The sequence below is a fragment of the Bufo bufo genome, chromosome 2 (assembly GCF_905171765.1).
Source record: "Bufo bufo chromosome 2, aBufBuf1.1, whole genome shotgun sequence".
NCBI classification, from domain to species: domain Eukaryota; kingdom Metazoa; phylum Chordata; class Amphibia; order Anura; family Bufonidae; genus Bufo; species Bufo bufo.
In genome coordinates, this window is record NC_053390.1 from 557595877 (window position 1) to 557622839 (window position 26963).

Here is a 26963-nt window from a genome sequence, read left to right on the forward strand (position 1 = left end):
TGTAATTGGAAATGGGACTATACACATGTGTGGTTCTCTGCATTCACTTCTATCAAAGTCTGCCCAGCCCAGAGACCATGGTACCTTGAATTCACCCATATCTTGAAGACTGACAGAGAGATATATTTATTTCACCTTTATACCAAGTATAAAAAGTTAACATAAAAGTGGACAGGAAAGTAATAATTCAACACTATGAGATGAGAACATTCACATTTATTTGTTGATTTTCATTTTATTATGTAAGCACGCTGCAGGCTATTTTAAATAATTTTTTTTTTTACTTTTCAAGGACTGTAATGATTTTGTAATTTCCTTTTCACCCTCTTGATTCAGCATTCATCAGTTATTGACACTTCAACACATTTGACATGTACTTGAAAATATTTGAGGAAAATGATCCGCTTACTTTTACAGTAATGATTCTGGCCAAGTCTTCACACAAGGAATCCTTCTCTGTGTGCTCACATTCAAAGAACTTCGAATAATCTTCTAACAACTTGGCCACAATTTTGTTGCAGATTTCCTGTTGCTTCATACCTTCAAAGCCAGGAGATACACTGTGAAAAAATGACAAATATATACAGTTTTTCTCTACCTTGGTACAGTAGGTCACTCTATTTGGAGTATTACCTTTGGGCCTCATTAACACGACCGTTTATTTTTGCGGTCCGCAAAAACGGGGTCCGTAGGTCCGTGATCCGTGTCCGTTTTTTCTTCCGTGGGTGTTCCTTGATTTTTGGAGGATCCACGGACATGAAGAAAAAAGTCGTTTTGGTGTCCGCCTGGCCATGCGGAGCCAAACGGATCCGTCCTGACTTACAATGCAAGTCAATGCAAACTTACAGTATGGTGCAATTGCAAACGGATCCGTCCCCCATTGACTTTCAATGTAAAGTCGGGAGTCCCTATTATACCATCGGATCTGAGTTTTCTCCAATCCGATGGTATATTTTAACTTGAAGCGTCCCCATCACCATGGGAACGCCTCTATGTTAAAATATACCATCGGATTTGAGTTATATCGTGAAAACTCATATACGACAGTATATTCTAACACAGGCGTTTTCATAGTGATGCTGTGGGAAAGCCCCGCTTCAAGTTAGAATATACTAAGAACTTTGTACATGACTGCCCCCTGCTGCCTGGCAGCACCCGATCTCTTACAGGGGGCTGCGATCCGCACAATTAACCCCTCAGGTGCCGCACCTGAGGGGTTAATTGTGCGTATCATAGACCCCTGTAAGAGATCAGGTGCTGCCAGGCAGGAGGGGGCACACTCCCCCCCCCCCCGGTTAGTTTGATAGCGGTCTGCAACCAGCGCAGGATAAATGTCTGCATTTATCCTGCATATAAATGTATATGCAATGATGGGCATCTACACCTGGTACCGGCCCAGACTTAAAGGCCATACAGAAGTCAGCGCATGCTTGCTGAGATATATGTACATATACAATGAGAAATAGCAACAGCATAAGCTTATAAACAGGTAAAATATACATATATTTTTTTTTTTTGTGAAGATTTTAAATGTCCAGGTCAGACGTGCGCTGTGTGTAGATAGTGAGACACGGAGATATTTAAGAAGATATGATGTTGAGTCAATATTTGTTTTTGACTGTATTTTGTCTAAGGGAACAGCTTTTGCTCATGTTAGGTTTTTTCGTGTTATATTGCAAATGGAGGTATCAAACAATATATATACATTTATATGCAGGATAAATGCAGACATTTATCCTGCGCTGGTTGCAGACCGCTATCAAACTAACCAAGGGGGGGGGGGTTAATTAGGAGGGGGGGGGAGACGGGAGGCCACACTGGCCACCAATGAATGTAATACAGAGGACGGAGGGGGGTGTGCCCCCTCCTGCCTGGCAGCACCTGATCTCTTACAGGGGGCTATGATACGCACAATTAACCCCTCAGGTGCGGCACCGGAGGGGTTAATTGTGCGGATCACAGCCCCCTGTAAGAGATCGGGTGCTGCCAGGCAGCAGGGGGCAGTCATGTACACAGTTCGTAGTATATTCTAACTTGAAGCGTCCCCATCACTATGGGAACGCCTCTGTCTTAGAATATACTGTCGGATCTGAGTTTTCACGAAGTGAAAACTCAGCTCTGAAAAAGCTTTTATGCAGACGGATCTGCGGATCCGTCTGTGTGAAAGTAGCCTACGCCCAGGACCACGGACGCGGATGTCAATCTTGTGTGCATCCGTGTTTTTTCAAGGACCCATTGACTTGAATGGGTCCGTGAACCGTGACAGGTCATATTTTTTGGACGAACAGGAAACACGGATCACGGCCGCGGATGAACAACGGTGCATTTTCCGAGTTTTCAACGGACCCATTGAAAGTCAAAGGGTCCGCAGAAAATCACGGAAAACGGAACGGACACGGATGCACAACGGTCGTGTGCATGAGGCCTTAGGCACATCATCAGGGAAATACATACATGTCTGCATTTATTCACATTTTCACCTCTTTTAAAGTCTGAACATAATGGAAGCTGCAGGTACTTTTCACTGCTGATTTTTTTAAAGGTATACTGACATATAAAGACACTCTTTTTGCCTCAGTTGGGATAATGGAGCCCCGTGGATACATTTAGCATGTACCCATGGAGCTTTCCTCATGTACACACTAAGGCTAAGGCTACATGCACACGACCGTATGTGTTTTGCGGTCCGCAAATAAAAAAAACGGATGACGTTCCGTATGGCATCCGTTGTTTTTTTTTTTTGCGGATCTGTTTTTTTTGCGGATCCATTGTAATAGTGCCTATCCTTGTCCACAAACTAGAAAAAAAAGGACATGCACTATTTTTTGGGCGGAGCAACGGGACGGACATACTGATGCGGACAGCACACGGTGTGCTGTCTGCGTTTTTTGCGGACCCATGGAAATGAATGGGTCCGCATCCTATCCGCAAAAAAAACAGATCGGACACGTAAACAAAATACGGTCGTGTGCATGAGGCCTAAGTGTACATCTGTACCTACAGTATATTCCGGTATTCTGTTCCAGCACTGCCAGCACCTGGCGGATCCCAATTACTATAATGGGATCTGTTGGGTTTTTGGTGGAAATATCAGCATTTTGCCGGTCAAAATACCACTACTTGCAGCGTTATTTCATCTTTTTGTTTTTTAGAATGTCCACCACAGATGTGAACTTAGTCTTAGCGGACATCACAAACGTGAAACGAACGTGGCCAAGTATGACAGCAAAATAATTGACAACTGTAAGGGAGCGTAAAGTGACCCCTCTTATCTTCTCTTGTAGTCTAACCATTCTAGAGATTCTACAGTTCAGTTGGTTATTGGCAATTTACTCTGTGAGCACCTTAGTTATATCTCCAGATCCAGTGAGCAGCACCGTCTCTTCACTCCATTCTAATCACTGCTGCACAATGTCCCTGACAATCTGCTATTGAAGTGTCTTATTTAGCTGAATAGAGATGTAGCAGTCTGCTTTCTCACTTGTTTGTGCAATTTTGTGAAGCTCTGCCAGCAGCTTGGACCTTTTGGAGATTGGAGGGTAGAAGTGACAGATGCTGCAGCTGATCTTGCGCTTTTTGTTAGGTGCCAGGTCCTGGACACTACTGCTGCACCACCACTTTCACCAACGCTGACTAGGTCATCAGTATCTGATCCGGGGGAGGTCTGACACCTGGGAACCCCGCCGATCAGTTGTTTGAGAAGGAATCAGCACTCGCAGTAGCGCCGTGGCCTTCTCCAGTTTTTCCTAGGCCATGTGACAACACGTTGATCAGTCACATGCGCTAGGTGCAGCTTAGCCCCATAGAAGTGAATGAGGTTGAGCGCGATACCAAGCACTGCTGCTAAACAATGTATGGCGCTGTGCTTGGTAAACACGGAGAAGGCCATGGTGCTCTCAAGGGGTGTAAAGCAGTCTTCAAGTCTTGCCACAGACTCTTAATTGGATCGGACTGTGCTTTGACAAGACCATTTCAAGACAGATAAAGGTTACCCCTTAAACCACTCCAGTGTAGATTTTGCAGTATGGTTAGGGTCATTGTCCTGCTGACCCGGTCTCATATCTCTGGCAGACAAACAGGTTTTCCTCCAGGACTGACCTGCATTTACTGCTATCTATCTTTTCTTCAATCCTGACCAGTTTTACAGTTTCTGCCAATGAAAAGCATCCTGACAATATGTTTCTGGTAAATGCTGGGTTTGCACCACACATAGCATTTCCTATGATGATTTCATGTGACCAAAGAACTGTATTCCATATGTTTAGGGAGTCGATGTTGTTTGGTGAATCCCAAATGTTTTTTCTTATGTTCTTCATTAAAAGGACTCGTCCCTGAAATTCCTTTATCACATATTAACAACCTATATGTGAATATTCTATTGGCTTCGTTTTTTTTTGTTTTTTTTTCAAAAAAATGGGTGATTAGTTTTCTGGATATAATTTTTTTTAAGTCACTTCATGTATTCTCCTGTCTTGGCTCTTTAAAGTGTACCTAAACTTACAGCATGACTTCAATAAAACAGGTTGTACCTCTGCTAAAAATAATTTAATTCTATGTACTTTATTTTTTTTTCTTAGCTTTCCCAGTGAAATAGGCACCTGAAGTTCATAATCCGTCCTCTCGTACAGCACCATGTACTGTGGCCGCATGGAGTGCTGTACATGGTCACATCTTCCCCCACAGCAGCCATAAATTGGAGTTGTATCTCTCTGTGCTGTCTGCTACAGAAGGACAATATTTTGTATTTAATTTTCAATAGTACAGTGCTGCCTAAATAAAATACAAAACGTCTCCCTCTCTAAACCCATCGGCTCCCCACAATGCAATCCTGGGGTTCCCATGGTTTCTATGGCAGATGGAAGCCTTTCAAAGACTCCCAAGTCTTCCATCTATAGAAGCCTATGAGGCCCAGCCCCAGGCTGACGGAGGGGGCTTTCTCTGTACTCCAATCGAACCCCGCGTGGAGAAATCGCAGGGCTTCAATCGGTAGCTGATGCATGGACTGAAAGGCAGCTTGTCAGAATCACTTAGACTGCAATAGCACTCTATTGCAGTCTGTGGGACAAGAAATCAGGAGATCACACATTCAATTACAATAAAAAAAAGGATTAAAAAAAAAATTCAAATTCCCCCCTTTCCCAATTTTACAGAAAAATCAATAACTAAAAAAGAAACACTCTAAATCACCGCTTCTGAAAATGGCAGTTTTTTTTTTTTTTACCATATCATCCCCCCCAAAAAAATAATGCATTAAAATGTGATCAAAAAGTAATACATACCCCAAAAAGCCTTGCTATTTTCCAATACAAAATTTCAAGAATTTTTCAAATTTTCCAATACAAGCTATGGTAAATTAAACAATCCCATAAAAAAAAATACAAGAAAACAAGCCCTATGGCTATGTGAACGAATAACTAAAAAAAACAATGGCTCTTTGAAGGGGGTGGGGGGCGAAAACATAAAAATAGGCTGTGCCCTGAAGGGGTTAAAATCCATTTTAATTCCAGGTTGTAATGCAACAAAACAATAGAAACACTAAGAGGACGGGATATATAGTTTTTCAAATGCACTATATTTGTTCTATAGAGCATAAAAAAAAAAAAATTAGAACAGTCCACAATCAAAGGGAAAATTTTAAAAAGAATGTTTTATCTAAAGGACGCACAATCCTCCCTCCCCTCCCATGTTTGAAAAAGGTCCCTGTGATCATGTGTGCATTTCAGCAACACAAAACAAAGCTCATTTTATGTTACTTCCAGGTACAGGAGAATAATATTATGTAACAAAAACATTTATAAATGCCCCATTTTATGTTAAGTGTGGTTATATAATCACTGTTTCGCATAATCTATTTATACATAGGCTTTCATTAGAACCACGGTGGCAGTAGTACTCCAGTGCGGTTTCAGTATTGTTACAGACAAGTGTTCACTTCAAGAGTTTTCTGCCAAAATAGATGAATATAATATGAATATACAATGAAGGTTTCCTTTTCTATACCAATTGCACTGGCCCTCTGTACCACGCTCTACATGACCATGATCTCAGTTGTTATTAACCCCTTGATCTGCTTTAATATTTTTATTTGCTAGGCTGTAAAATTGGCTATATTTCCTTCTGCTACGGATGTATTGGTCATGAATCCATCAGACAGTGGGCTGGAGGATTGCAAAAGCAGAACTATGTTTATTACAGTATTTCCAGGACCCCCCCGCCCCACCCCCCCAAAAAAAGAGGAATTAGCATTACAACCAATGAGAAGAGAAAAAGGATTAAATATTACTTCTACCTTACATCAGGCATTCGACTTTTCACACAACGATTTTTGGGCTTGTAAAAAAAATTCCACAACTAAAAAAAAAGCTACTCCCAGCACATACGGAGCAAAAAAAAAAAATCATCATGACATCATGAACCCAAACTATGGACAAGGCTATGGACCCAAAAACATAGTGAAAAGGAAGAAAAATGTAACAAAAAATGCACTGTGCGTTCAACCATTTCCTACTAGCCTACAGCTGACCACAGAGTTTTTTGGCACTAAAAAGCACCAAAAACCAGCTGCAAAACAACGTTAAACAGGATGCATTTTTGCAAACAAAACTAGGTTTGAAATCATCCATAACATGTCATTCATGTAAAATGTGCCTTTTCTGAGATTACAGTGGTTTTTAACAAAAATGTTCATGTAGGTTTGTTTCCTGTTGCTGTTTCCAACCAAACCCAGGAAGTACTTCTTCTTTCTCAGCTCCTCCCACCCAGCTAGTTACACAGACACTCCCCTATCACTGCTGCTGCTTTGACACACCCAAGGACTAGGGATCGACCGATTATCGGTTTTACCGATATTATCGGCCGATATTCAGGATTTTGAACGTTATCGGTATCAGCATCTATTTTGCCGATATACCGATAACGTATGGGGAACAAGGATCACGCTGCTGACAACGCTCTTCGTGTTCCCTCAGCAGCACAGGGGAGAAGGAAGCAGTGTCTGCCTCCCCCTGTGCTGCTGCTGTCGCTGCCACCAGTAGGAGGACAAGAGGAGGGGAGGGGCTGTGGCCACTGCGCCACCAATGAAGATACCTCTCTCATTAATTCATATACAGGAGGCGGGAGCTGGCTGCAGAATCACCTAGCCGGCTCCCGACCTCTATGACAAGTAGCTGCGATCTGCCGTAGTTAACCCCTCAGGTGCCGCACCTGAGTGGTTAACTGCCGCGGATCGCAGCTACCGCTCATAGAGGTCGAAAGCCGGCTATGTGATTCTGCAGCCAGCTCCCACCTCCTGTATATGTATTAATGAGAGAGTGCGCCCCCCCAACCCCAGTATTAATCATTGGTGGCGCAGTGCGCCCTCCACCCAAGCCTCCCAGTATTAATTATTGGTGGCAGTGGACACAGGGTCCCCTCTCCCCTCCTCATCAGTGGCAGTTCCGATCGGAGTCCCAGCAGTGTAAGCCTCGGGCTCCGATCGGTTACCATGGCAGCCAGGACGCTGCTGAAGCCCTGGCTGCCATAGTCGGCTCCCTGCTGCTGTGTGCACAAAGCACGGGGCAGCAGGGACAGTGTGAGGTCCTATTCACCATGATAGAGATCTATCAGGGGGAATAGGACAAGGGTTCTAGTCCCTAAGGGGGCTAATAGTTAGCGCAAAAAAAAAAAGTTAAAAAACACACCAAAATATTAATTATAAATGAAAAAGAAAGATTTACAAAAAACCTACACGTTAACAATACACAAATTCGTTTTCAGCAGATTTGTGTAGGATTTTTAATTTTTTTTTTCAAAAATGAAAATTCACAGACTATCGGTATAAATTATCGGCTATCAGCCTGAGAGTTCCCAGATTAATTTTTATTTATAGAAAAATACCAAATTTACCAATTTTTTTTTAAAAATTGCAAATTTCCAAGTTTCAATTTCTCTACTTCTATAATACATATTAATACCTACAAAAATAGTTATTACTTTACATTCCCCATATGTCTACTTCATGTTTGGATCATTTTGGGAATGATATTTTATTTTTTGGGGATGTTACAAGGCTTAGAAGTTTAGAAGCAAATCTTGAAATTTTTCAGAAATTTTCAAAAATCCAACTTTTAGGGACCAGTTCAGGTCTGAAGTCACTTTGCGAGGCTTACATAATAGAAACCACCCAAAAATTACCCCATTCTAGAAACTACACCCCTCAAGGTATTCAAAACTGATTCACGCAACGCACAAGTGATGCGTGAAAATCACCGCTCATGTGAACAGCCCCATAGAAATAAATGGGTCCTGATTCAGTGCGGGTACAATGCATTCAACTCATGCATTGCACCCGCACGGAAACCTCGACCGTGTGAAAGGGGCCTAAGACTAATGTTTTATGACAGTCTTTTACACCCCTTTTGCACTGGCTTTGCTGCTTGAAGATGTACATAATTTATGATGGGGCGTGTGCTTCGTCATTAGTTAGGCGCACCTTCAGCAGTCTGTGCACCTGGCTGGACTAGTTTTTTGCCAACATGTATGCCTGTTTCCAGGGGCAAATGTTGCTAAATTTGTCAGGGCCGAAGTCCCGGCCTCCAGAACACCCTTGCCCACTCCTAAGCGTTGCAGCAAAAAAAAAGGGAGTTTAAAAAGTCACAAAAAGGGGGTCGTGCAAAATTTTACTCTAAAAACTGGCGTCATAATGTTTGTAAATGACCCCCTGTGTGTCTGAGTGCATGAAGCCTGTATGTCTGGATTCCTGGTCTCTCTGCCAGTGCTCCATGTTTTGCCTCATGCCTGTATTTTCTGTTTGCCTTGGATTTGCCTGTGCTCTGTCTGGTTCTGAATCGTTCACCAAATAATATTCCACACATATAGTATGAACTCAATCTTTATTATTTAAAAAAAGAACAATTAATTACATGATACAGCAAAAATGCATATAGTGGTAGCAGCGCAGGAAAATACTGCGACAAGTATAAAACTTTACCATTATGAACTGTTTTTAGATATACATAAAAATCATGTTTTTATTTCATTGTGATTATGTATTAATGGATCGCATTACAGGTCTGTCATAGGAGTAGGAGTTATGATGTCTTTGTAACCTGGCCACACATCATTTTGCTCTAATTTGCGTGTATCTGGGCAAAGGATCAGTTTTGCCCATAACCAAGATGATGCGAGTGGCCTCCCTTGCCGATCACATGACAGCTCCAGCCGGGAAAGCGAGCTGGAGATCTTCTTGTGCGTTGACGCTCCCCCCTGTTCCCTCCTCCAATGGAGCGTGTGTGATCTCTCCTCCCACTGCGCAAGTGTTGGGGCATGCGTCGCTGCTTGCGGAGCGCTGTCCAGGCGCGGTGATGGGAGCGGTCACATGACCATTCTCAAATGATTCCGAGGGATCTCGCGAGAGTGGGGACGTATCATCGCTGTCTGCTGGGCAGACATAGTTTAATTGTGGCGCAGCTGTGTCATGTGAAAACACATCGGGAGGCACCGGTGGCCATCTTGGTATGTTTTGCACGCATAGGAGCGAATACCTTATACACAGGTGGGGGTTATTGAGGGCCCCAATGATCCAATTTCATTTTAGTGGGTGGGGTATATATATGACTTTTGGGTGAGGGGGAGGGACACGTCCCCCTGAAGAAGCGAGGCGAAACGCGCGTCGGTTTGGAGCCATCATCCTCTCTCCACTCCGGGTCAGTAATTGCTTGTCTTATGCCCATCGTTATCCTTTATCTAGTATCCAGTTTTTGCATCACTATTGGTGTACTTGGAGATGCCTCTGGAGACTCCATGTCTAACTTATATGCAATGACACTCTAATGGGTATGGTTAGTTACTATGGCATCAGGTCAAGGTATGAGATATGCCCACCATTTATACTTGTATATGTCATTTTTACACAACATTTGTATTAATTGTTGGTGTGCAATCTCTCTATTGACTGTGCAAAAACGAACCATAGGTAGGCGTTATTAGTGTTGGAGGGATGGTGGTTTTATACTTGTCGCAGTATTTTCCTGCACTGCTACCACTATATGCATTTTTTGCTGCATCATGTAATTAATTGTTCTTTTTTTATATAATAAAGATTGAGATCATACTATATGTGTGTAATATTATTTGGTTATCTGTTTAGTGACACACATATTCAACTATTGATATCAACGTTTTGGTTGTTGGTTCTGAATTGTGCCATGGCTGTGTTTCTGGTGTTTTCACTAGCGTTTCTGATCACAGTAGGTAGCAGTCCATCCCATTGCTACTATAGACTCATTTGCATATTTAAAAACTTCATTTTTCTCAGCAATTTAGCACGTATGAACACGGGTCCAACATAGATCCCTTTCGCTGCCAAGCGCACATGCAACAGGTCAAACAGGTACAAACCTGCTGACAGATGCACTTTAGGTAGCACTCACTGTCTACAGTTTTTTTGTCATCACTGTTTTAGAGGGAGCAGAGTGCTTCTGTGAGCAAATCCCTATGCACGAACTGTAACTTACAGCTTAATTTCTAAGAGGAGCCTTTTGCTTTATAACCGAGATAGGAGGTAGCTCCAATACCAACGTTTAACTCGTTGATTGCCACAGCCTATGACCACAACAATCAAATGGGATTTCCTCATTTGATTGGGATTCTGCAATCAGTCCTGGGACCTAGAAAGGAACCTAGGACAGTACGTACAGTGATCATGCAGTTAGGGCACACTAGTGTTTCCCTAACTGCAGCCTGTGCCACTGAGACACAAAGCATACTGTATGAGCATAAAAGAGTATGCTAATGCTTATAAGTATAAAATCATTAAAGAGGAGCTGTCAGCATGATCAACCCTATAAAACCAGGCATATATGCCAGGTAGGGCTCTTCATGATGATTAAAACGATATCTTTCTTTTGTCTGTATGCTAAACAGCTTGCAGAGATATTGGTGTTTTATTCATATGCCAATAAGTTGCATAAAGCCGTAATATGTATATTAGCTTTCTAAGTATATCTGAATGTGGTTATCTACTGTAAGCAGTGTATAGGACATACACATGCTAGGAGCTCTGCCCTCAGCATGCTTATTTGTAGCTCTGTCACTAAAGGGGAGGAGGGACTGTGCAGAGCACAGGGGAGGTTAAAGAGGACCTTTCACCGATTCTTACCCTATGAACTAACTATACAGATAGGTAGAGCGGCACCCAGGGATCTCTCTGCACTTACTATTATCCCCGGGCGCCGCTCCGTTCTCCTGCTATGCCCTCCGGTATCTCCGTTCCCTAAGTTATGGTAGGCGGAGTCTGCCCTAGCGCTGGCCAATCGCACTGCAGAGCTCACAGCCTGGGAGAAAATAACCTCCCAGGCTGTGAGCTCTGCGCTGCGATTGGCCAGCGCTAGGGCAGACTCCGCCTACCATAACTTAGGGACTGGTATCTCCGCCTACTATAACTTAGTGAGCGGAGATACCGGAGGGCATAGCGGCAGAACGGAGCGGCGCCCGGGGATAATAGTAAGTGCAGTGAGATCCCCGGGTGCCGCTCTACCTATCTGTATAGTTAGTTCATAGGGTAAGAATCGGTGAAAGGTCCTCTTTAAATAGCAGTGCTCAGATGATTTAGCTCTGCCCCCTGGTGCTCAAACGTGCTCATTTGCATATGAATAAAAACACTGATATCTCTCCAACTGTTTAGCATACAGACAAAAGAAAAGTATAGTTTTAATCAACATGATGAGCCTTACCAGGCAGTATGTCTGGTTTAAATAGGGTGATCATGCTGACAGATCCTCATTAATGGGATTTTAAAAAAAATAAAAATAATACACAGTTATACAGATACATTTTTTGTGCATAATTTGCAAAAAAATTATACTTCTGTAACTATATAGAGCAGGGATCAGCAACCTCCGGCACTCCAGCTGTGGTGAATCTACGACTCCCAGCATGCTCCATTTACCTTTGGGAGTTCTGAGAACAGCCAATGAGGTGTTTCACCACAGCTTGAGTGCTAAAGGTTGCTGATTGCTGATATAGGGAGAATTTGAGAAAACACAAATTTACATAGTATTCCACAGACTTCCACACCCAAGTGTGCTTGTCATTGCTATCTACAGCATTATCTGGAGTGGTAAGAGCTAGAGGTGAGCGAATTTCAGGTTATGAAATTTGTTCACTCTTCGTTTACTGGTAAAAGGTGAATTGCGTTATGGATTCTGTTACCACGGACCACAACGCAATTCTATGACGGAATGCCTTTAGAGGCATTCCATTATTCATTCCATCATAATAGAAGTCTAGGGTCTGAACAGATCTGTTCCGTTATGCAGGAGAGGACTTCCCCTGCATAACGGAAACGGGAAGGATCCGTTTTGCAGCCAATAGACTTCTATTATGACAGAATAAATAACGGAATGCCTCTAAAGGTATTCCGTCATAGAATTGTGCTGTGGTCCGTGCTAACAGAATCCATAACGCAATTCACCTTTCACCACCAAACGAAGCGTGAACGAATTTCAAAATATGAATTTCACTCATCTCTCGTAATAGCACTGGGTGCAGCATAATGCTAAGAGACATAAGACAAACACAATAGGCAGGTGAGTCAAACATTAAAAACACTAGCGTGACCTGACAGTTTAATTTATATCCATAGCAAGGCGCATTACACCATCACAGTGTTCTGCTAAAAAGCATATCTCCTCATTTCTCAAGTACTAGTCATGCAAAGCTAACTGATCGCTTGAGGTAAACAGACATGACACAGGTATCAAGCTACTGTACGGTTCACACGCCCGGCAGATTAATGATGGACCAATAATGCTAACAACAATAACTCTGATAATGTGAGAAGTAAAAACCGGTACAAAATCACCCACTGTCAACAACAAAAAAGGCTAAAATCAATACTTAGTCCAAAGTACAAAGATAAAACACAAAAAATACTAACCTACTCCCAACTGTCAATATTCATTGTACTAACTGTAATGTGTCAGATACATTAACCTACGTAATAACATTTCGGTTTTATTATCCTGTATAAACTACTGAGCCCTATCATCCAGGATATAAAATAAAGTGTGCCTCACAGTTTGAGTTTACTGTCCTGAAAAACAATAACCCCTGGAAGCTGGGAAATAAAGGTAAAGCGACACAAAGTTATAGAGACATATCTAAAGTTGTGAGTGGTGGGAGTCTGAGTGCCGAGACCCCCACCATTCTCTAGAATGAGGGGAGAGAAGTTCGTGGCTATTGCGCTCTCTCTCCTTACTGCACGAGATGGGCTCCATAGAAGTCTATGGGCCCCTCTTGGTTCCGTCATCACCCAAAGATGAGAGAGAGAGCTAAATGCCCCCACAGATCGCCACTTTTAATATGACTCTATGACATATCAAAAGCTGTGTGAAAAGTTACTGACGCTTTAATACATAAAGTGGTTAGCACTGGTGCCTTGTAGCACTGGGGTCCTAGGTTTGAATCCAACCAAGGGCCACATCTGCATGGCGTATGTATGTTCTCCCTGTGTTTGCGTGGGTTTCCTCCGGGTACTCCGGTTTCCACCCACACTCCAAAAGACGTACTTGAGCCCCATTGGGGACAGTTGAATGCTAATGTCTGTAAAGCCCTGCGGAATATAGTAGCGCTATATAAGTGCATAAAATAAATAAATAAAGCAACATATGAGTGTGACAGCAGGGGTGTACCTATCCATTCTGCTGCCTGAGGCAAAAACTGAAACAGCGTCCCAATGCCCACTTCTTAACCGAACCCCTTCCCTCCAGCCCTACTGTTAAAGAAATACTTGATAACATTACATACAGAGCTATAAAACATATAGAATAATACATGCTTCCCAATACTATACTGCAGAAACAGATAATCCCCCTTCTGCTGCCCCCTACCTGTTGCTGCCTGAGGCAATTGCCTCACCTCGCCTCATTGGTGGTGCACCTGTGTGTGACAGCATTATCAGAGCTTACCTAATATATACCTAAAAAGCCTGTCACCAAACACCAGCAGAATACACAAGGAATGACATCTGTCCATGCACCAGTATTCTATTGGTCATGTCATAGGAGGGGTATATATATATTAGGAAGCCACTCATAACTACTAATTATTAAAGAGGTATTCCCATCCTATAAAGTGATGGCATATTGATAAGTTGTATCATATGATCATCAGGGGCCTGACCTTTCGGACCCCACCTGTCATTTGCCATGCCTTCATGGTTCCTATATATCACACCTTATTGCGCTATGTTTGCTGCTTAAAGGAGTTGTGCCACAAAATAATATTGTTTTGTGCATCATTACAAAATTTCAATCTCATATGGAATTTTCTTACATGCCTGATCAATTGAATTGATCTGACATTTTAAGGCTAGTTTCACATCTGCGGGGAATGCCGGGAATTGGCCAAACACAAACCGCAATTTGCAGCGTTTTCTATCTTGCACATTTGCCGGGTATCAGCCGGATCTCTGCCAGACCCCTTATAGTCAATGGGATCCGGCAGACAGGCGGCAGTATCTGGTGATGACGGATCGGAAGATAGGCTGTTCCCTACTGCAGACGTGTTGAATACAGACAAGATTGGCCATATTGCTTAATGAACCTGGACAATTGGAGCCCAGTTATTGTGTCATGACAACACTGATGATGAGAATGAAGGGGCTGTGCTGCACTTCACAATACATTGAGGGACAATTACTAAGGGCATTACACCACTACTGTGGCTAGGGCTGCACTAAACAATTATTTTAGAAATCGAGTATTCTATTGAGTATTCTTAGGATGAATCGAGTATTCTAATAAGAAAAAATTAATTAATAGACTGTTTTCCTTTATAAAAACTCAGACCCCCTGCCATCAGTTCCCAACAGCCTTCGTTCCCCCCTGTGTGATCAGCTCAAGTGCATCAGTTCCCCCCCAGTGCCTTCAGCTCCACTCCCCCAGTGCCATCAGCTCTCCCCAACCCCAGTGCCATCAGCTCTCCCCGACCCCAGTGCCATCGGCTCTCCCCGACCCCAGAGCCATCGGCTCTCCCCGACCCCAGAGCCATCGGCTCTCCCCGACCCCAGAGCCATCGGCTCTCCCCGACCCCAGAGCCATCGGCTCTCCCCGAACCCCAGAGCCATCGGCTCTCCCCGAACCCCAGAGCCATCGGCTCTCCCCCACCCCAGAGCCATCGGCTCTCCCCCACCCCAGAGCCATCGGCTCTCCCCCACCCCAGAGCCATCGGCTCTCCCCCACCCCAGAGCCATCGGCTCTCCCCCACCCCAGAGCCATCGGCTCCACTATCCCCCAGTGCCATCAGCTCTCCCCGACCCAGTGCCATTAGCTCTCCCCGACCCCAGTGCCATCAGCTCTCCCCGACCCCAGTGCCATCAGCTCTCCCCGACCCCAGAGCCATCAGCTCTCCCCGACCCCAGAGCCATCAGCTCTCCCCCACCCCAGAGCCATCAGCTCTCCCCCACCCCAGAGCCATCAGCTCTCCCCCACCCCAGAGCCATCAGCTCTCCCCCACCCCAGAGCCATCAGCTCTCCCCCACCCCAGAGCCATCAGCTCTCCCCCACCCCAGAGCCATCAGCTCTCCCCCACCCCAGAGCCATCAGCTCTCCCCCACCCCAGAGCCATCAGCTCTCCCCCACCCCAGAGCCAACAGCTCTCCCCCACCCCTGAGCCAACAGCTCTCCCCCACCCCAGAGCCATCAGCAATCCCCCACCTTGTGCCAGCAGTTCTCCCCCCCCTTGTGAAATCATCTCCCCCTCTGCTCCTTCTGACACTCGGAGTGCACAGCATCATTGGTTGCACACCGGGCGCCCGGCCTTAGTCGCACCAACTTACCTTTCCAGCAGGGGCACTGCCGACGCTCTGGGTCTGACGTCACATAGCGCGTCAGGTCACGGCGTGCGTACGTCAGGAAGTCAGGGCAGCGCGGGACCATGGATGTGCTGTGGAGTGTCCGGAGGCCTCCTGCTGGAAAGGTGAGTATTGCAGTCCAGCGGGAGACCACGGAGCGGGAGTAATAGCAAGCGCTTCACTCCCGCTCCGTGGTCACATGACACAAACTAATCTTCGATGCAAAAAATTTGCATCAAGGATTTTTTTGTGCCGAATTACTAGATTCAATCGAGTAATCTTTTCAGCCCTAACTGTGGCATAAAAAAAGTAATCATAAGCACAATAATTTGCAACTTTTTAAGTTTCTCCGAATTTTCCTGAAGTGCCAAGAAATGAACGTGGGGCTTTGTGCCGACAGCGGATTCACTATAACTTTCGACAGAATATGGCGTAATTTATAGCTGAAGTCTAAGCCTGTATTTGGCACAGACTTCAGTTTCTGGAACATGGCAAAGTGGAGATGCCCCTAATTTATTAAGAAGCATCTGCCTCTTAATAAATTAGGCGCATCTCGCGTCAGTGCAGGGAGATCAAGATCGGTGTACGGGTATGTCAGTTTTGTTAAATGTGCCTCAGCGCGTGGCTGGGGCACCAATGAACAAGTGAGAACAGTAAACGGGCTGCAGTACTATAGCAGTGCCCTGGCCCCTTTATCCCCCCAGAGACCACCAATTATCATATCATTATGATATACCTTTACTTTATAAAATGAGAATACCCTTTTAACCCTTTGAGGACCATAGGATTACTGTCATCAATATAAAAATAATTATTTTTTTTCCCTTTAAGAATGTATTTGAACAATAAATAAAGCTAGATCCATTTGTTAAGAACTAATATTTTGACTCAAACAAAATTTTTTTATTTTAAAGTTCTTAATCAGATGATACAGGCCATTAAAAACATGGGACAAATACATCCCTTGGTCGGTCCTCAAAGGGTTAAGCTGACCATTTTCTAGATGATGTAATGCTCTGTTCACACCACATTTGTGCACTGAATAATCAGATGAATATATAATACGTCTGGATCGCCTCCCACAACCCGAAAAAATATATAAAAATGTGTATAGTAACTATCCGATTGGCTTCTGTTATACAGACATGTAATAAGTGCGTCCTTTTCACAGATTTCTTCAGGGTATGTAAATGTTTACTATACTTTTTGTAACCACCTTAAAACATATGCGTTAATATATTTTTTAAATAATTATATCAACGGATATAGATCCAAGATAAGGGTATACGTTTCTACAGTTCAAATCAGGACCCAAACAAATCTGCACATGTCCATATTACAATAAAATATAGACTTACAAATGTTTCATCCATGCAAACATTGCTTGCATTGTAATGAGTTATGATTTACCAACGCCATCAAATCACTTTCAACAAATGGAAATGTGCCACCTATTGGTACCATATCAAAATGAAAAACAATGTTCACCACGTCTTATGCTGCAGCTTGCATCACAACTGCAAACTCATGTTTTAGTACAGTGATCCCTCAAGATACAACGCCATCAGAATACAATATTTTCAACGTACAATGGTCTTTTCTGGGCCACTGCAAGTTGAAACCAGACTCAACATACAATGCCCCAAACTCCGATCCAACCAGTCAATCTGGTAATTTCACTGGTAAATCACCTTTACTGGTTGTCTAGTAGCTCCTCTGCAGTACTACATGTCATGTACTGCCCCCTGTCTGTGCCAGAAAGAGCTGCTCCTTCAGACACCAGGTGAGCAGTGACTCAACTTCATTTTTCTCCCCATGCAAGACCCTGAAGAAGCTCCTGCCCTCACCATAGAAAGTAGTGTACAAATTCCAGCATCTATTCCTGTTTGTTTTATTAACAACATTGCTTTATTTGTCTTGGTTATCTGCTACTTTCACATTCGCGTTTGGTGCTGATCCGTCATGGATCTATACAGACGGATCCGTTCAGATAATTCAACAGTCTGCATCCGTTCAGAACGGATCCGTTTGTATTATCTTTAACACAGCCAAGATGGATCAGTCTTGAGCACCATTGAAAGTCAATGGAGGACGGATCAGTTTTCTATTGTGCCAGTGAAAACTGATCCGTCCCCATTGACTTATATTGTGTGTCAGGACGGATCTGTTTGGCTCGGTTTTGTCAGACGGACACCAAAACTCTGCAGGCAGTGTTCTGGTGTCCGCCTCCAGAGTGGAATGGAGACAGATCGGAGACAAACTGATGCATCCTGAACAGATCCTTTTCCATTCAGAATGCATTAGGGAAAAATTAAAACCATTTTGGACGCTTGTGAGAGCCCTGAACGGATCTCAGAAATGGAAAGCCAAAACGGCAGTGTGAAAGTAGCCTTACTTTGGGATGACATTTTGGGCTTTGAAACCAAAAAACAGTTTTCCATAGAGTTATGGACTCAAGTTACAATGGTTTCAACACACAATGGTCGTCCTGGAACCAATTAATATTGCGACTTGAGGGACCACTGTATATGCAAGTTTTTTGTCGTTTGTTTTTGTTAAAGAAAAAAAAAATTTGTAAATCTTTAGAACCGCAATAAATGTTTACCTAAAATAAAACCTTGACAGAGAGAAAAGCCCTAAACTAAAGTTTTCAGATGTAATGGGTGAAAGTAACATTTAAAAATCCTATTCACTTACATGGACCTTGACAATGCAAATTTCCCCTTGCACAAACACAGCAGAACAAGGCGAAATAAAGAGAAAATTAAAAAAAACTTACTGGAAACAGCTTGGTCCAAAAACGGTTGCCAAATTGTAGACATTCATTTTGTTCTCTGTATGGTGTTGAACCACCTGCGTCAGAAAATGGCAGAGATACTTCAGCAGGCTGTAATGCGTGTCCGGCAATTCTTTTATTAGCTCCTTCAAGCTGCTTTCTCTGTGTGCGTCACTTCCACTTTCTGTGAAGACAAGTAAAACTGAATGTAAACCACACAATCCAACCTGGTGGGGACGGAATAAAATGCTGGAGTAGCCAGGGGGGTAACTTGCAACTCTTCCGTAGCGCCTACCAATAATATTAGAGTCTTCTTATGTGGCAGGGGAGCCCTTGGGCACCTTCAGTCACCAGCCCCTGGGCGTGAAAGCAACAGCCTTGAGAGAAACATTTGCAAACAGTCTGCCACTCGTGGTGTGCTTACAGACCCCAATACTACAGCAATGGTTATAGCGGTTATGTGGAGACATAGAGGGACATTTATCAATACAATGGTGACGGCATCTGTGCACCATAATGTGCGACTTTTCTGGAGCGCAGAGAAGGGGGCGTGGCTTTGCTGAAGGGGCGTGACTTTGTGCCTCCAATGCATTTACTACAACTTTTGCCAGAAAGTTATAGCTGAAGTCTACGCCAGCCTGTAGCTGGCGTAGACTTCAGTCTCTGGCGCGCGGCAGGACAGAGATGCGCCATCTCAAGCCAGTGGAGAGAGATCAAAGCTGGCGGATGGGTCCTCCATTCTTGATATATCTCCCCCATGGACTGCACATCACAGTGATCATGCTATATAAACCTGTTTCACTAAGAAAATGAATATACAATGCATTCGGAAAGTCTTAAGACCCTTTCACTTTTTTTCACATTTTGTTATGTTACAGCCTTGCACAATTAAAAAAAATAAAAAGTGGTAAAAACATTTCAGTTCAAAATCTGCCAAAAGCTAAAGTCTTTCATTGTCAGAAGTATTCAGACCCTTTACTCCACTTTTGGCAGCTATTACAACCTCCAGTCTTCGTGGTTATGATGCCCCGTGGTTTGTACACCAGGACTTGGGGACTTTCTTTGCAGACTCCCTCAAGTTCGGAAAATGGACAGTCATTTTCAGGTCTTTGCAGAGATATTCGATTGGGTTCAAGTCAGGGGTCTGGCTGGGCCACTCAAGGACATTGACAGAGTCGTCCCTAAGGCTCGTTTGACACTAGCGCTAAAATGTTTAATCGCATCCGGCATAGCCAGAAACTGCCGGAGCACTGCCAGGCCCTTTTGATTAATGAAACCCGGCATTAGTGCCAAGATTTGCCCAGACAAATAGCAAGTAGCTGTTTTTGTCTGGCAGGCGATTGTCAGGAGGGAAGCGTTGTCAGCAGAGGGGACAGCGATCTCCTCCTAAAGGTTCTATTACACCTACAGATAGACAGCAGCAGTGAACAGGAAGAGAGAAGGGAGACGGCATGTGTCTCCTCATACAGCTGATTGGCGAGGGTGTCTGACCCCCATCCATCTGATATTGAGGACCTATGCTGAGGATAGGTCATCAATAATAAAACCCCTTTAAGATTACCTGTACATCCTAGATAAACTAGTGCACTTAGATTAACACACAATTGTTTATGATGAAAGTCAGACACAGAACAGCTTGGCTGAAACTATTTTCACGTATCACCCCTGCTCCTAGTTAAAAAAAGAAAATCTGTATTTTTAATGATGGACTACTGTCTTATAATATAATTAGACTATGGAAACGCGCTATTTATGGCACACTGAGCCCAAGACCAGGAAGTGGAGAAGAGCAAAGGGTGAGAACCACTGACCAGAGTAAATCAAATTATGCACCGAATACCCCTTCAGACCTATACGTGTCCATGCCCAACTAAAGTGCATTATTCTTGAAGAATAATGTATAAAACATTAGTCTAGTAGAATTCTAGATAAGCAATAAAGAGCTTTACCAAATGCCTGTAACCCCAGGGATTAGGAGGCCCCCGCTGAGCACAAAGGGTTGGCTGAAAAAGACTGACTTAAACAAGTGATGGACATACTGCCTGTACAACCGGTCCAGATGCATATGGGCCCAGGTGCGGGACGGGGGGCCCTTCCCAGCTGCAGAGCAGTAGCATGTGCTCATGCTGCACTGATAAAGGGGTTGGCCACTTTCTGGTAACTGCTGACCAATATATTGGCACTTATTCATATAGCCTTTGTTGAAATGATGTGCCATTTGCTATACTTCACAAGGTATACCCCCTTGTTTGCCAAGTCTTCTGTGATGTCCACATGGAGGTCCTATTCATAAAATGGCTGCTGATGGAGGGTGATGTGACCAGAGAAATCCCCTCCATTTGAATACAGTGCGCCTGCCATCTGCACTTGTACTGTTGGGAGGTTAGTGCTGGCGTAGTGTGTTTGAATGGAGGAAGGCGGAGTGATGTCTGGTCACATGACCCTCCATCAGCCGCCATCTTATGGACAGGACCTCTATGTGGACTGCAGAGAAGATTTGCCTAAGAAGGGGACATGGCTTGTGAAATATAGCAAACGACACAGAATATCAACAAAGGCTGTATTAGTAAGTGCCATATAGTCGTCTTACCTACAAGTCGCCAGAAAGCAGCCAGCCCCTTTAAACTGTGGTTTAGTGGGATGTTGGGTTGCAGCTTAGTAGGTTATTGGAAGTGGAGCTTAAAGGTGCAACAGGGGTCACCACGAGACATAACTTAGCTTGGGGCCCCAGAAATGCCAAATATACCCTTGTAGACAAGGGAGTGTTCCACCTCAAGCCTTCTCACTTGTTAAATGCACATGAATTTCATATGGAATTATTACATAACATAATCTGATTTAAAAAAAAAATGATTAAATGAATAAATGCAAAGACAGTAAGTGCGACATCAATAACTAAGTAGGATTCAGCCAAGAGACTTTCCTGGCTTCAGAAGACTTCCCATTCTGGACCAAATGCTCTGAACAGCAAGTCCTCTATTCAGCACTTGGGTAACGTGCGTTCAGACACTCAAGCCCTTTTACTGAATAAGCGTGCCACATGGCGTGCCTGCTCAGTTCTGACACAAGCCAACACTGGCAGCTGCCAGTATAGAAACTAATGAGACTGCAGACTGTTCTAATGCAATACACCATACTGTATGTTATAGTGCATGAAAATAGCCTTCCCATCGGCATGTTTAACCCTTTGGTGACCAGTACGTTTCAGGCCTTGGTGACCATGCTATTTTTTTGTTCTATCGTTGGGTTCCAAAAGGGATGTAACTTTATATTTTATTTTATCCATCAATTAGTTTGTTTTTGCTGGACAACTTGTCGTTTTAATGCACTATTTTGGAGTATGCATTGCTCATTAAATTTAACTCTTTCTTGAGGGATGGGAAAAAAAAAACAATACTGCCACTGTCTTTTTCCACTGTAAATTTTACAACGTTCACTTTGCAAAATAAAAAAGATAACTTAACTGTCTAGGTCTATACAATTAAAGCGATACCAAATACATATAGTTTTTTACATTTTACTACTTTTGCACAATAAAGGTTCTTCTTTTTTTCTTTTTTTTATTTGCATCGCTGCATCTCATGACCCATAACTTTTTTATTTTTTCGAGCTCCTTTGGAAAATTAAAGGAGGAATCTGATTGGTCGCTATGGGCAACTAAGCCAGTTCTACTTTACACCAGTTTGATAAATGACCCCATAAATATATATATTTTTTTTAGCACTTATTAGTCCCACAAGGGGACATTGAAATGTGATTGCTCACAAAGTAAACTGTACTATGCTGTCAGTAGGATACTAACAGGCAACCCATTAAGCCATTCCAGAAGGTAGGCTGGGGGCCTTCTTTGGACCCTCGGCTGCCCTGTGAAAACATCGGCACCCAGCGATAACATTCATGGTGGTGCCGATGGCTGAGAGAGGGCTGGGGCCTTCTTTGGGCCCCCAGCTGCCCTGTGAAGAAATCGGCACCCAGCAATCTCATTCATGGTGGTACCAAAGACTGACAGGGGGAGCCCCCTCTTCGTGAAACCACAGCTGAGCTCTGGCTATCCCTTGCACAGGAGTCACATGCAGTGCTTGGGCTAGGCTGTCCTAAATAGGCAGCGGCCTAGCCTAAGGCCCTGCAAAGGGAATCTGTCACCAGATACATTGTTATGAATCCATCTTACATGCAAGATGTAAGCTCGTCAGTACACTGTAATGGTCTTGGCCCTATTGCAATAGGTGGCCTCTTCTTTGAGAAATCAGCTTTTTTATTTTATGCTAATTAACCCCCGGGTGCAACAGGCAAGGTGCCATTGCACCCAAGGCTCCAATCTTTTTAATTCTCGGGCGCATCCCCACCACTTTGACAGTCCCTGGCAATCTCCAGCCACGTACAGCAAATAAGCCAAAACATGCTGCCATGACATTTCAGGACCAAGTGCAAATACGTCTTCACTGCCTAGCCCTGTCAGCCATAGTATAGCGGTGAGGGCGCGGCTGGGAATGAAAAGGTGCAGAGCCTCAGGTGCAACAGAACCGCCCTTGTTGCCCCCAGGGACTTTAGCCAATTTCTAAAAAAATAGGCCACCTATCAATATAGAACCAAGGCCATTTCAATGTATTGACAAGCACACATCTCGCATATGAGATGGATTCATAACAAGAAGTCTGGTGACAGGTTCCCTTAGATGACAGCCATAAAAAAATAAAAAAAATATAAAAACACAACATATTGGTGGTCACTAAAGGTTTAACGAGGCTCTCTGGTTTAGTTATATTTCTTTCTATATGTATAATGAAACTTTACCTTCAACTAGTTAAAATAATGCGCATCTCTGGAGCTTGACTAATATTGCAATAAGCCTTGTGGCAAAACCAACCTCGCCACTGGGTTTTGGAGGGGCCTGGCCGCTGGCCTCTTGCCCCAGGATTATGGGCCCTCTAGTCAGCCAGGCCTCATTTGTTCACAAAGGACTTGAACTAACTTTAACTCCTGGTCTAATTTGTGGCATTGTGGGATGTTAAATGTCTGTGTATTGAAAAGGGTTGTGACATTGTATGTTTAAATGGTGATTTCTGTTCTGTTGTCCCCACATGTGTATTGGTGATTTCCCTTTGTCTTGAGAGATAATTGGATTACTCCTCGGGTGTCTCCAGGGCAGAGAGGAGGAAACCATGATGCATTGTGGGGATGTATTGTCTTTGTGTATCCTGCAGTGCTGCATATCTGTCCTGTTTCCCAGTCTTCCTTCTGGTCCCCTAGGGGCGTGTACACCAGATGGGCTTGGTTGTTTTATACCTCCCTGTGGGCGGACCTGTATTTGCAACAACTGTAATAAAAACCAGGCTGGGTGTGCCAGCACCTCAGACCACTGCTTGACCCTCAACACGGAGCCTTGTCTCGTTATTGGGGGGATACACTGTATGCTGTTAGAGACTGATTGCCAGGAGTGGAAGCCGATTCCTGTTTGTCTGCTAGCAGCTATTCGTGAGGTCCCAGTTTGGAGTGCTATTTTGTATCCAGTTCGGGAGTTTGGTGTTCTGCAGCAGCTGTGCCTGTCTCTCAGAAAGGGGCATATCGCCTAAACTGATTTTAACCCCTTGTCTGCTGAAACGGTCCGTTACATTGGTGGCAGCGGGGGATCGTTCCTACAGCCAGAAGGACAGCTACAGGAGACACCATTTCTTTGGATTTTACAACTTAAGGGCAACGCATGTCTCAGTACATCGACCCTAAAAGCACCAGGATGGAACCAGCAGTGGAGTACAGATACTCTGTTGAGGAATTTGACCGTATGATGTGGTTGCGGCTGAACTTCTTCGGACCCAATCCAGCTGAGAAATCCGTGAAGTTCGTGAGGAGTCTAGTGTTCAAGACCCTACTATACCGGGCAGAAGGTGACGGTCAGCTGCCACGTTGGGTGGACCTTTATCGGAAGTTACAGTTGCGGGACAGAGAGAGCTCAGTCTCCTCTCCCCAGCGGCAGAGTGTCCAGCAGGGAATTGGGAGCCCAGTCTCCATTCCCCAGCGGCAGTGTGAATTGCAGGGAATTGGGAGCCCAGTCTCCATTCCCCAGCGGCAGGCTGAGTTACAGGGGGCAGAGGTAGTTGTTCCTGCCCCCCAGCAGCAGAGTGATATGCCGGGAAGGCAGTGTGAAATGCAGGGAGAGGAGAGCAGCGTCCTCCCTCCCCAGCGGCAGGCTGAGTTACAGGGGGCAGAGGTAGTTGTTCCTGCCCCCCAGCAGCAGCATGATTTTTTGGGAATTGGGAGCCCAGTCTCCATTCCCCAGCGGCCAAGTGATGTACAGGGAATTGGGAGCCCAGTCTCCATTCCCCAGCAGCAGTGTGATTTTTTGGGAATTGGGAGCCCAGTCTCCATTCCCCAGCAGCAGGCGGAGTTACAGGGGGCAGAGACAGTCGGTCCTGTCCCCCAGCAGCAGAGTGTCCAGCAGGGAATAGAGAGCCCAGTCTCCTTTCCCCAGCAGCAGGACACTGTATTGGGAGCGGAGACAGTCGGTCGCCCTCCCCAGCGGCTGGAAGTATGTATGGGAGAGGAGCTCGTTACCCCCTCTCCCCAGCGGCAGCTTAACGCACCAGGGGGAGGCAGTAAGCCCCACAACAGTGCAGATGGGACCGTGGTCTCTGCTCTTACAGCACAGGGGGTAGAGACAGTCGGTCGCCCCCTCCAACAACCAGGCTCCAAGCAGGCTTCTTCCATTTTTAACGCTGGCACCAGGGCAGAGTACCGCTGATACCTGCCCACAAAGCAACCTCCACTCCAAGCCAGGGAGCAACACAGAGACCGGGAGTACCAGCTACCAACATAACCTTGATGGACTCACTGGACAGAGACAGGCTACCAAATTCAACAGGTCCAGTATTGGGTTGTGGGTGGACTGCCAGACTAACTCAGGTACTGACCGTGAGGTCAGGTACCTGGTTAGTCTTCCCTGGGAGGGGGAGATGTGTGGCGAAACCAACCTCGCCACTGGGTTTTGGAGGGGCCTGGCTGCTGGCCTCTTGCCCCAGGATTATGGGCCCTCTCATCAGCCAGGCCTCATTTGTTTACAAAGGACTTGAACTAACTTGAACTCCTGGTCTAATTCGTGGCATTGTGGGATGTTAAATGTCTGTGTATTGAAAAGGGTTGTGACATTGTATGTTTAAATGGTGATTTCTGTTCTGTTGTCCCCATATGTGTATTGGTGATTTCCCTTTGTCTTGAGAGATAATTGGATTACTCCTCGGGTGTCTCCAGGGCAGAGAGGAGGAAACCATGATGCATTGTGGGGATGTATTGTCTCTGTGTATCCTGCAGGGCTGCATATCTGTCCTGTGTCCCAGTCTTCCCCCTGTTCCCCAAGGGTAGTGTACACCAGATGGGCTTGGTTGTTTTATACCTCCCTGTGGGCGGACCTGTATTTGCAACAACTGTAATAAAAACCAGGCTGGGTGTGCCAGCACCTCAGACCACTGCTTGACCCTCAACACGGAGCCTTGTCTCGATATTGGGGGGGATACACTGTATGCTGTTAGAGACTGATTGCCAGGAGTGTAAGCTGATTCTTGTTCGTCTGCTAGCAGCTATTCGTGAGGTCCCAGTTTGGAGTGCTATTTTGTATCCAGTTCGGGAGTTTGGTGTTCTGCAGTAGCTGTGCCTGTCTCTCAGAAAGGGGCATATCGCCTAAACGGATTCTAACCCCTTGTCTGCTGAAACGGTCCGTTACAAGCCTTATTACAGGGGTTTTCTAAAGTGCACCTCCAAACTCTCTGCATCCGCCATTTTCGTCTGTTTTCATCCAAGACTCATTCATTGTCACAGCCAGACAGTTGAGAAGCTCTGACAGGAGCCTTTCAGATCCTCCTCCTTGAATTTCTTTGTTTTGGTTTAGTTTCTCATCTCGTTAGTCTATCTCAGCTGTCATGCTGTTGGACTGATTGCTGCCCTTTAAGTTCCTCCCCAGAATGCAGTAGTGTGCGGCTTATACAACTTCCTGGAGTGTGTGTGCATGCTGTTCCTTGTTCCCAGTCCACAGTCCCCAGTCGTCTGCAAGATAAGTTCTGTTTATGTATTTATGATTTTCTGTTTCCTGGATCCAGGTGACCCTGACTCCCTCCGTGTCTGTGTAGGGAGCCGGTGGTCGTGTCCCCTCACTATTGTAGGGTCTTCAGGTGTAAGATAGTCGAGGTACGTGGATATGCGCCCATCCACCTTTGGGGTGGTCGCATAGGCTGAGCAATAAGGGAGAGCGGCAGGTCTCTTGCAGGGGTCTCCCCTTTTGTTCCTTAGTTGTGGATCCAGTGAGTCATTGTTTATATTATTGTCTTGTTTCCTGTACACCATCCGTGACATTATAAGCCGCCAAAA

The 26963-nt window shown here is 44.7% G+C and overlaps 1 protein-coding gene across 6 annotated transcripts in view; it reads right to left on the reverse strand.

The window, feature by feature from the left end:
• FAM13A (family with sequence similarity 13 member A) overlaps positions 1–26963 on the reverse strand; it is a 272278-nt gene that overhangs the window by 193890 nt on the left and 51425 nt on the right. For all 6 annotated transcript variants that reach the window (XM_040418153.1, XM_040418152.1, XM_040418149.1 and 3 more), the window contains 2 exons: positions 18612–18792; positions 410–560 (listed from right to left, as the gene is read on the reverse strand). In XM_040418153.1, the coding sequence (XP_040274087.1) occupies positions 410–560; positions 18612–18792 (332 nt within the window). The remainder of the gene's footprint in view (positions 1–409; positions 561–18611; positions 18793–26963) is intronic.